At 38.5% G+C, this 12,444-nt stretch overlaps 1 protein-coding gene across 1 annotated transcript in view; it reads left to right on the top strand.

Annotated features, from left to right (window-relative positions):
• The window catches only part of atrnl1b (attractin-like 1b), a 1,074,694-nt gene extending 1,067,288 nt beyond the window's left edge, over positions 1 to 7,406 (top strand). The window contains exon 29 of the mRNA XM_028795765.2: positions 4,808 to 7,406. Within this exon, the coding sequence (XP_028651598.1) occupies positions 4,808 to 4,932 (125 nt within the window). The 3' untranslated portion in view covers positions 4,933 to 7,406. The remainder of the gene's footprint in view (positions 1 to 4,807) is intronic.
• The last annotated feature ends 5,038 nt before the right edge of the window (positions 7,407 to 12,444 follow it).

The following is a 12,444-nucleotide window of genomic DNA, read 5'->3' as shown; positions in this document are numbered from 1 at the left end:
AATGCAGCCCAAGTTTATTGCATCTCTTTATTTATGCATGAAGGGCACGGCAGAACAATGAAGTGCAGTGCATCGTTCATGATGCTCCTTATCAGTGTCTCAAATCATCAGGTGTAATCTCATAAATAAATAAGTCTGTCAGCCAAGGTTTGATTTATAATCGAAACTTCAGACCTTCAGAATTTTGCCACATTGACATTTATGCTGATTGAATTCCTTATAACAGGTAATGTCTGAATACCAAAAGCTTGTTGCAAGAAGTGTTTAGGTGAAAAATTACAGAAAAAATGGTTGAATTGGTGGATATCTTGATAATAAAAATAATCCTTCAGCCGAAATTTTGCTTTTTGTTTTATGGTATTCAGCACTGATGGAGCTTTTTGGTAGAATATTTTTAAGACAAATCCCTGAAATCTGTTGTATCCTAGTTGCTACTATCTGAGGTTTAAGCAGTTCATTTTCAGTGTTTGCTCTTCATGTATTTTCTTATGTCCTTTTATCCAAAGTAGCATACAGAATAGGGCATTACAGATACTTCCATAGAGTACTTCATAAATGGAAGGCTGTGAGCTTAGGCAACTTGTCCAGGTCAAACAGCGAGTCAGTGACAGCCATTCAGCTGCTCCAGCGGTCCCTCCGTTATGTCTCTACTCTACTTATGTCTGCTCACTGTTATAAAAGCTGATGTGTTGTTTTAAATAGCATTCTTATCACAAATTCAAATGTATCACCATAAAAAGCTGAATTTGGTTACGTAGTAGTTGCATAGTATTTTTATTGCTGTATTTCCTTACGTTTACATTTCATGTAAACAAGTTATCAAGAGTACTATTAAAAATTAGAAGGTTCCATCAATATGTCCCTGAGTGTCAGCTCATTTCTAGTTAATTTGAAAATCAAGTTATTTTCTGCCTGAATGGGTTCACTTACGTTGAAATGAATGAGACCGAGTTTACATTGAGAAATTAAAAGGGAGTTTGCTTAACTGAGATTTGAACCTCAGGAGCATCTGGTATGTTTAGTAAATAAAGGTAAAAACATTCATTGGAACTGAAAAACAGCGAGAGTATACCTTGGGGCTCCTGGCAAACCTGTGTTTGTACTTGATGAGTACTGTACAATGGGAGAGCAATACACCGTTGTCACTGAGCGGCATTGGTGAAGCAGAAATCAGTAAAGAACGAGTGGGATATTCTGAATGACACAAAGCCACTTCAGCCCCTTTCAGTTCATTTTACTAGAAATTTCAAGAGCAAGGATGAAGTGAAAGCAGAATAAAATCTCTTTATAAACAATAAATGTATTTTTATTTTACATAGAATGTAAGGTAGTGTGATAATGCTCACCAACTATGGAAAAACCTAGTATGTCATATCTTTCAAGTTTTTGGTAAATTGAGAAGATGATGTCACTCCTGTAACTAACAATCTCTAGATTTCATTTTTTCTGAGCTTTACATACACAATATTGTTTTTTTCATGAATCAACAACACCTGCCATTTAAATCACACATTGGTCAGTGGAGTTGCTAGGTTTTTATCTTGTAGTATGCAAAATACTGTGCACATACTAGCTTTTTCCATCGTGCCATGACTGGAATGAAGACATATTTGGCCATCACCACTACCTTATAACATCAGGAAAGATCTAGTACCTTCAAAAACTAAACTTTGAAAAAAATGGCAGTTACTAGGTTTTTCCATTGCACATGAGAGATTGTGTCAGCGTTTTATTTTTGAGTATCCATTTCTGAAATTCTTAGTGTTTGTGTCTTAATCTCATTAAAACTTAATCTTAATCTTAATTTTCATTTTTGGCAAAAACCAAACGAATTTGCGTCTCTCACAGAGGCGACTCCAATTGGTTTCACTTTCCACACAGAGCCTCGCAGCTCAAGACAAGGCGGTGGGCTTGCAGTAATTGTCAGAGCTGACTTAAACATTAAACGAATCCCGATTGATTGTCCATTGTCTTTTGAGTGCCTGGCTCTTAAACTAATAACGAAATCAGGTCCTGTCTCACTCATTGTTCTTTATCGTCCCCCAAAATACAATACATCCTTCTTATCCGATCTGATTGAACTTTTAACCCACCTAAGCTCTTACTCTCAGAGAATTATCCTTCTTGGTGATTTCAACATCCATATTGACATCCCCACATCTAAACTGAGGAATGAATTCCTATCCTTACTGGACTGCTTTGACTTGACACAACATGTTGATTTTCCAACCCACTGTGGATGTCATATATTGGATCTGATCTGCACTTCTGGACTATCTGTTACCAACATTTACAGCACTGATTTGGGACTCTCTGACCATAAAGCAGTATTTTTCGCTGTTTCACTGCCTCTCCCTCCTCTTACCTGTAAACGACAAATTTCTTACAGAAACCTTAAAAATATCTGTCCCTCTATCCTTTCTGGATCCATTTCTGATCTTTTACTGTCTTCACCTATTCCACCAACACTAGATAGTTTTGTTGACCACTATAACACAGTCCTTCATTCAGCATTAGATAAAACAGCTCCTTTAAAACATAAGGAGGTTTCCTTTAAGCGTTCAGCTCCTTGGTAAAACTCAGAATTGTGATCTATGAAAGCAGCTGGCCGACACCTTGAGAGAATGTCACGTAAGACTGGTCTCACCGTGTACATCCAGGCTTTCTCTGACCACCAAAGAGCTTACAGAGAAGCACTAACTGCTGCCAAGAACACCCATTACAGCAGAATAATAGAAAGTGGCCACGATAACCCAGGGGTTCTGTTCTCTGTAGTTAATAAACTACTCGAACCCGCATCTGGCCCAACTACCTCTTCTACTGAAGTCTGTGAGGAATTCCTCCACTTTTTTCGTAACAAAATTAACGATCTAAATAATTCAACTAACATAATTACATCATCTGTTTATATCTCTCCCTGTTTTCCCACTCCATCCAGCTCCTTCTCTAAGTTCTCACCAGTCACATCTGCGATTGTTAATAACCTGCTTTGTAAGATGAGGCTGACTACTTGTGTACTGGACCCCATCCCCACCACACTACTTAAATCCTGCCTTCATGCCATAATCCCGACTGTTACAACAATAATAAACTCATCCCTTGACACTGGCTCTGTGCCGCTCACTTTTAAAATCGCTTCTGCAACCCCAATGTTAAAAAAGTCTGGCCTTGATGCTGACAATCTTAACAATTTCCGGCCTATTTCCTACTTACCTTTCCTGTCAAAAGTTCTTGAGCGTGTTGTAGCTTCCCAACTCACCAATTACCTAACCTCTAATAATTTGATGGAACCCTTTCAGTCTGGATTCAGGGCGCGGCACAGCTGTGAAACTGCTCTGCTATGGGTAACCAATGATCTGCTTATGGCAGCAGACTCTGGACAAACCAGCATATTAATTCTGTTAGACCTCAGTGCAGCATTTGACATCCTGACATGACATCCTACTGTCCAGAATGGAGAACATGCTGGGTATCTCTGGCACTGCCCTCCAGTGGTTCAAGTCCTATCTGACTGATAGGCAAGAGTTTGTTAGTCTTGGCAAGAGCAGATCCAGTTCAGCGCCAGTCACACAAGGAGTTCCTCAGGGCTCTGTCCTCGGCCCTCTGCTTTTCTGTATTTATATGCTTCCCCTTGGCCATATTATCCGTAGCTATGGACTGGGTTATCATTTGTATGCAGATGATACTCAACTCTACTTCAATGTTAAAAGTGGAACTTCATCAGAGCTTTCTCAGCTCACAACCTGCCTTAGTGAAATTAAAACCTGGATGGAGCAGAACTCTTTAAAATTAAATTGCAATAAAACTGAACTCCTGCAAATTGGGACTAAAATGCAACTTAATAAAATGAGCTCCTTCCCAGTCTATCTTGGCAGTGATCTCATCAGACCTGCCTCTACTGTAAAAAATCTTCGTGTCATTTTTGATTCCTCCCTCTCTTATTCCGCCCACATAAATCACATTAAGAAACTTTCTTACTTTCACCTCCGTAACATATCCCGTGTTCGCTCCTTCCTCTCCTTTTCTAACGCTGAGAAACTTGTCCATGCTTTTATCACATCCCGCATCGATTATTGTAATTCCCTACTGGCAGGTGCCCCTTCTAATCTTATATCACAGCTCCAGCTTATTCAAAACTCAGCTGCAAGAGTCCTTACTCGAACCAGCAGCAGCGAGCACATCACACCCATCCTGCTCCCCCTTCACTGGCTCCCTGTGTCTTACAGAATCGAATATAAAATCCTACTAATAACGTACAAAGATTTAAATAACCTCACGCCAAACTACATCAGTGACCTTCTCCATCACTATGTGCCTGCCCGCCCACTAAGGTCCTCTGATTCTGGCAATCTTGTTGTACCCCTCACTAATCTACACTCCATGGGTGACAGGGCCTTCAGCTGTATAGCACCCAGACTCTGGAATGACCTACCGAAATTAATCAGGTCAGCTGACTCCATGAATTAGTTTAAAAAACAACTCAAAACTCATCTGTTCAGGAAGGCTTTAAGCTCTACTTGACTTTATTACCTTTCTCTCAGTTTACTTCTCTGTCAAGATGCTAATGTAACCTGTATGTGTGTGCGCTAGACCATCAATTATGTTGTCTGTTTCTTTTTTTTTTTTTCAGAATTCACTGTCTTAATCTTCTTTATTTATTTATCTGGCTTGTACAATGCTATATACTGTATACGCTGCCATTCTTTATTATATTCTGTAAGTGCCTTGAGCATGGGAAATGAGCTATATAAATAAAATGTATTATTATTTACCTGCCTAATATCATTTGTTTTTTTGTTTCTTATAGGTTTGGCAATAGCCAGCGCACTGATAGACATTTCACAACAGAAACCCACAGAATGCAAAGACAAGAGCACGGGAGTGCGGAATCGAAAGCAGCATCCCCTGACGCACCAAGGGACTTGTGTTTGAGCAGGAAGGTGTGCGGCCTTCTCTGACTTGCTTTATGCCTATGGCTTTGGGGGAAAAAGTCATACTGCCACCTCTGTTTTTTTAGAGGTCAGCTAAAGAATTTCTGTTAGGTAATATGCCCTGTTATTTTCATGCATAAGATCAGTAGTTCTCGTGAAATAAAGGACCTCCATTGATCAGCACTGGCTGAGAGGACATCTCCTGCAGCAAGCATGTCTAGTAGGAGAAAGGAAAAAACAAAAATTCCACACTATGAACCTGTGGATGCTTGAGACCTGTCTTCTAAGGAAAATGCTGAAGTGAAAAGCAGCTTTCTGTGGGTTTCTCAAAAGGTTCTTATGGAGATAATGAACACCTTACCTGAGTTTTGTGGGAATCTGTGTGTTTCTATGTACTGTACCTGAGTGAGTATGACTGTGTGTGTGCGTGCGCGCCTGTGCATACTGTATGTCGCATACAGTACAGAAGTCCAATGCACTGTGTGAGCACGCATGACTATGCCATTTAGCAGAGTATAAATTCTTATTGCGCATGTTTTCCTTTATTAAGGCATCCTTCACGTAAGGCAAAAATTAAATTATTCAGTGTTTTGAAAGGCTTCCTTCTCTTTTAAGTGGCAAGTTCTCACAGCCCCATATCTGTCTGTAGAATTAATTACAAAATATGAAGCCAAGGCAAAGGCCTTGCATTATAAATTGTCCAGTCAAGCACTTGTCTGCCTAAAGACAAAGGAATGGCTTTCAGTCCCACTTGTAAAATTCAAATTGGCAATGTAGCCTACCTCTGTAGTAAGTGTTGGCAGACTGGCACCTAAATGGGTGTTTGTTAGTAAAAGTTTGCCTGTCTGTTATATTGCAATCTGTTTGGTCACCCCATCTTTACTCATTACTTTACTCTGTTTGTAAAAAGTGGGTATGCACAAGTGGTACTGTTTCACGGGACAAGGAGGTAAAGAGCCAGTTAAACAATGCTGGAAAGGAATCCTGGCCGTACCCTGGCGACCACTGCGTGTGTACCACTACAGAGGCACAGGTGCTTTCTGTATATAAGGAAAAATTCTGTGTGGTAAAATGTGAAGGATGTTTATGTTTACTGCGATCCAGTTTTATCTTTCTTTTTAAATTCAGGAAGGTCGCTACTGTGGACCAGTGGATATGGTGGAGATACAGTGGAGTCACATGCATGTTACAGTGGTGTCAAATATGTTACAGTCAGCTCTGAGTTTTTTTATTATTATTATTCATTCTTCTTCTAAAGTGCATATCACATTTTGCTGAATGTTTTTTTTTTAATTTATTTTCTTTTTAAGAGATGACTTTCAAATGAATAATAAAAAGCCAGTTTATTTGGCCTTATCTTGCCTTTTATGTTTAAACAGGAAACAAGCAACTGGGTTTTTGCGCAAACCGCGGCTTAAAGGCTAAAGCAGAGTGAGGCCTTTCTGAATGGTGAGGCGCTGTGGCTCGTGATCTGTGTAATGTAATCAGCACAAAGAGCAGATACTCCATCTTGATGCACATGGTGGGTTTCTTCTGTGTGTTTGTTTGTCACTCGAAAAATATGAGCACAAGCCTTTAAGGGAGTTTAACAGCAGTGGGGCAGTTTGCACTTCTAGTGTTTCTGTGACAGCCACCATCCAGATTAGCCATGGATATCAAAGTCGCTGGCTTAAGGTATGGCTGGGAACTCTAGAAGAAGGCTTTGGCCTGGTGACATTAAGGAGAGGTCGGGGTCACTAAGAGCCTCCTCTCTTAAGCCTCACTGTAGCCACAAAGCCCACCCGCCAGAACAGAACAGTTCATTATGCTAGGACTCCCAACAATTTTATTTGACCTTAGAATTGTTCTTTTGGATGAATTGTTTTATTTACCATGAGAGCCAGTTACAGTTCCCATAATTTATTGATCATCATAAATGACAGTTGGCCTGTGCTACCACCCATTAATTTAAGGAAAACACTGATTTTTTTGTATCTTTTGATCGTTTATTTTTTTTATTTTTTGCTAGCATAATTAAGAATGTCAGATATTCTCCTTGAAATTGAGCATCACTAATTAATGTTAACTTTTTTTTTTACTTTGACAATTGTTGCGCACTTAATCTGTGCAGTTTTCCCCCAAGTTCAGAAATGCAGTTGGCAGCTTGTCTGCTCTCTTCATACCCGGCCATAGTTGAGTTTAAAGTTCGTTTTTTTTTTGGATTTGTTTATATCAAGTTAAGTGCCAATGCTTCCTGTATTTGTGAACATGCTGCCTGCTTGTGCGTCTGACTGGCTTCCCTAGCGTGACGTCCTGTTCTAACCCCGCAGAGAACCACTAAGATTCCTACAAGAGTACCATTTCCTGAGCCACGCGCTTGGTTTAGCTCTTCACGTCCGCTGACGGGCTGTGTGTAACCAAACTCTATGCAGAATTCATTGAGAATGCTTGTTTATTTTATTTTTTTGTTTAACGATGATATGAGACGTTTTGATATCTCTAGAAAAGTTATTCAAAAGAAGGGACTTGCACATTATACCAAATGTTTGAAGCCTAGATTAAAAAGAAGTTTACTTTATAATATTGGTTTTCTGCCACAGGCAAAGCTGACAAACCTGAGCAGAACTGAATTCAAAGATCCAGACTGTTATATTGGATCTGATCAAACAAGCCACCATATGTTGAACAAACACAACAGCCTGCAGTATTCTCTTCACACTGATCCTGTTGTTCTCTTATCACAGTTCTTCCCCAGTGTACAAAGCTCTGTTTGATTTTTGTTTTGTTTTTAATGTATCATTTGAAATCAGTTGCACTGATCAGAAGATATTGAGAATTTAGCCTGTATAATAATGTATCATGACGTGTTGTATTTGAAAGAATGACTGACTTATCTTATTTTTCCATTTTTAGTTACTTTGCGCAGAATGTGTAACTTTTTTCTGTGTCTTGAGATTTGTAAAGATTTCCACTGTATGTCTGAAAGATATATGTGTACGCATATATTCCACACATACATTTATGTGTATACTATAGACAGTATATGCACACACGTTATAATATGTATATATGGGTGCGTCTGTGTGTGTGTGTGTATGTATACTGATGGTATGTACATATATATGCATACATATATATACGGTATTTTGTCAGTGAATCACACAGCTGACGTGTTTTCACAGGAATGTTTAAATTTGTATGAGTGAAGATCAGTTCACATTATTTCTTTGTTCATATGAGTAAATGTAAATTTAAATAAATAATAAATACATTTTTGAAGCTTCAACAAAACCTTTGTACATTCTTTTCTGCTTGAAAAAAAGGGTAAGTAGGAAAAAGCAAAATACAATAGTGACATTTTTATTAAGAATTCAACACAAAAATGATAATTAGTTATAGGTACAAATTTGAAGAAAAAAATACTAATGCAATTTGGGAATAAAATTATATCAAACCAGATACAATCACATGAGGGTGAAATGCATCATATTATAATGACCCTGCAAGCAGTACAGATACATTTCTATTTTTATTTATTGATCACTCCTATCACTTTATTTTGTTTTTGCCTGCATTATTAACAGTCTTTAATTTAATATTGTTTTTTTGTATCAGTAAGGTGCTGCTGGAGTATGTGAATTTCCCCTTGGGATTAATAAAGTATCTATCTATCTATCTATCTATCTATCTATCTATCTATCTATCTATCTATCTATCTATCGGAAGGTCAGCACCAGGTCAGTAATAAGAGCCAAAAGCAGAGAATTGTAAAGGACACGATGGTGGACAAGGAGACAACAGGAATGACATCAGAACTTGAACCGCATGAAACGCGCTGGTGTAATTGTGCTTTATCCAAAAAAAAAACCACTAGAAACTGAGAACAGATACAGAAAATAACTAAAGTTAGGACGTACCAAGTCAGATTGTATGTGATACACAGACACTGCAAATGTTAAGCTTTACATACCTTTATTACATTTGGTTCAAATATCACTCAAAGTACGAGTTTGATTTCTTGATACGCTTACCGTATATGCTCACGTATAAGTCGGGTCTTGAAACCCGAAAAACCGATCATAAAATCAGACCCCGACTTACACGCTCGTTCAAAAATGCAACACTTAATTTTTTTTTTTTTTTTTTATATCTTCTTGCCTCCTCCAATCTCACATCAGTTTCTCAGACTAATCAAATTTTCTTCTGATCGAACGCTCCATCGTAGATAAGGGATGCTCTTACAATAAAGGTGTATGAGGGTGTGAGATACAAAAAACACAAAATGGCGCAAACATCACTTTGCAATAGTTCAGGTATTACCGTGTGGTCACGTAGGTACAATACATAGAAAAAAAAAGGCTGTGTGCTCCGTGGTTACTCTCGCAGGTGGACATTAGCATATCTAAATCTCTTGGACCAATAGTGTGAGTTTTCCACATTCGACTTATACGACCGACATTATAAAATACCAGAAATTATACGATAAAATCAAGCCCCGACTTATCCATGGGAGAACTTAAACGCGAGTATATACGGTACTTAAAACGTATACTATAAGGTATATCTGTATGACAAAAAAAAGGTGGAAAAAGGTGACAGACCTCAAAGGTGGAGGCAAAGGGTGAGAACATAAAATGGAAGTCACCAGTGTGCCAAATCAAAAACAATAAATTGAGCCTTCTGCAAAACCAGAATGTAAACCAAATGTAGTAGTCAGAAACACAATCACTAGTTCATTGACTAGAAAACCTACACCATACTTTGTGTAAGACTTCCAGAAAATAATAATAATTCATTACATTTATATAGCGCTTTTCTCAGTACTCAAAGAAAATATCCGCGAGCTTGGATAGTCATTGTGCCATGGCTTATATATGCTTGTGCCAGTGACACCATATAACTTCTGGGGCATTACATCTTGGTAGTGGTTCACCAAAATGACAGTGGCATAATAAAACAAAAGGGTGGTGTATTATAAAGGAAAATACAATGAAAAATTAAATTAACAGGGCTGAAACAAAATAACAATAGTAAAATAAAGATGCAAGGAATTCTCTGTAATTCTAAACCATAAAAAATATATAAGCCCAGAAATATGTTTCTAAAGCTCAAAAAAATTATATAACTCCTGATTCATAACAATATTGAGAATTTATTGTGCTATTTATGTGCCTGTGTGATCTAAATCAAAATAGTTATGATAGCAGTTATTTATTGAATATAAAGTATTAATGAAATAAAAAACCATCACAAGATACTTGAATTTAAGAAATGAAAGTTGCAAATTGTTACAGTATGTTCTGTTGGTATGAATTAGGGATATTCATAGAAAGACGTGGAATGAATCCATGGGACTGGCGTGATGCCCCGGGCACCTGGGCTCTTACTACTTAACTGCAATATGAAGTGCTTATCTAGAAAGGTGCAGGAGGAGCATCAGGTCAAGACACAACGGAGAGTTGCCTTCAGTTACTTACAATGCGCCGAGCTGCTTAAGGTAAGTGTTAATGTTGTTTGTTACAAGTCATTTCTGAAAAACGTGCACAGCTGTATTTGTTTTCAAATTAATTTGGCTTGTTAAACAAGCACTTACAGTCGTGGCCAAACGTTCTGAGAATAACAAAAATATTGGTTTTCACAAAGTTTGCCGCTTCACTGTTTTTGGATATTTTTGTCAGATGTTTCAATGGTATACTGACGTATAATTACAAGCATTTCATAAGTTTCAACGGCTTTTATTGACAATTACATTAAGTTTTTGCAAAAAGTCAATATTTGCAGTGTTGGCCCTTCTTTTTCAAAACCTCTACAATTCACCCTGGCATGCTGTCAATCAACTTCTGGGTCAAATCCTGACTGATGACAGCCCATTCTTGCATAATCAATGGAGTTTGTCAGAATTTGTGGTTTTTGTTTGTCCATCCGCCTCTTGAGAACTGACCACAAGTTCTCAATGAGATTAAGGTCTGGGGAGTTTCCTGGCCATGGACCCAAACTTTCGATGTTTTGTTCCCCGAGCCACTTAGTTATCACTTTTGCCTTATGGCCCGGTGCTCCATCATGCTGGAAAATGCATTGTTCATAACTAAACTGTTCTTGGATGGTTGGGAGAAGATGCTCTCAGAGGATGTTTTGGTACCATTCTTTATTCACAACTGTGTACTTAGGCAAAATTATGAGTGAGCCCACTCCCTTGGCTGAGAAGCAACCCCACACATGAATGGTCTCGGGATGCTTTACTGTTGGCATGACAGGACTGATGGTAGCGCTCACCATTTCTTCTCCAGACAATCTTTTTTCCGGATGCCCCAAACAATCAGAAAGTGGATTCATCAGAGACAATGACTTTACCCCAGTAGTCCTCAGCAGTCCAATCTCTGTACCTTTTACAGATCATCAGTCTGTCCCTGAGGTTTATATTGGCGAGAAGTGACTTCTTTGCGGACTTTCTTGATACCAGGCCATCCTCCAAAAATCTTCACCTCACTGTACGTGCAGATGCACTCACACCTGCTTGCTACCATTCCTGAGTAAGGTCTGCACTGGTGGTGCCCCGATCCTGCAGCTGAATCAACATTAGGAGACGGTCCTGGGGCTTGCTGGACAGTTGAATCTCTCTATTCTAACTCAATCAGCATGACAGAGTGTTCTCCAGCCTTGACCTCGTCTACACTCTCACCTGTGATCACTGAAATGATGTCAACAGGTCCTTTTGTGGCAGGGCTGAAATGCAATGGAAATGGGCTTTTTGGGATGAAGTTCATTTTAATGGCAAAGAGGGACTTTGCAATTAATTGCAATTCCTCTGATCACTCTTCATAACATTCTGGAGTATATGCAAATTGTCATCATAAAAACTTGGGCAGCAAACTTTGTGTCATTCTCAAAACCTTTGGTCATGACTGTAGGTGTGCGTTTCTTTAACTTGTGAATTATAATCAATCGAAACCTGCTGTCTTCACTCACCAGACAACAGCTCCTCCATCTTGGTTAGCTGTGCTTGTTTATATCATGAACTAACAATTTATTCCATAATTTTTGTTTACAGTTGATTTTTTCCAATATTCTTGCTTGTTTTAATTTGGTTTCATTTTTTTTTTTTATTGATAAAACCAGCATGTCTTCTTCGTATCATTTTAGAGTCATAGTCTCAGACTGGTTACCGAGTTAAAAAGCCATGCTGATGATGGTTTATAGGTTCATTATTGTCAAGTACAGCAAAAGAGTTATTTGCAAGTATTAACATTCGACACATTACTATTTCCATTTATTTATTTGGCCAACCCCTTTCTCCGAAGCGACTTACAACATTTGAGATACAATTGGTTACATTTTTCTTTTCTTTTTCCAGTTGGAGCCCAGGTGGTTGAAGTGACTGTGTGCTGAGGGTCACAGAGTGTCAGTGGCAGGATGTAAATCCGCAACCTCGGGGTCAGAAGTCCAAAGCCTTAACCACTACACCACACATCACCAGTGTCCAGCGCCATGATTAGTAAATGTATCTTCAAAAAGCCTGTCTGCCTTACCTTAAAAA

The sequence above is a fragment of the Erpetoichthys calabaricus genome, chromosome 2 (genome assembly GCF_900747795.2).
Source record: "Erpetoichthys calabaricus chromosome 2, fErpCal1.3, whole genome shotgun sequence".
In the NCBI taxonomy this organism is placed as follows: Eukaryota; Metazoa; Chordata; class Cladistia; order Polypteriformes; family Polypteridae; genus Erpetoichthys; species Erpetoichthys calabaricus.
Note: the sequence above shows the minus strand (reverse complement) of the source record. Positions and strands in the feature narration are given on the sequence as shown.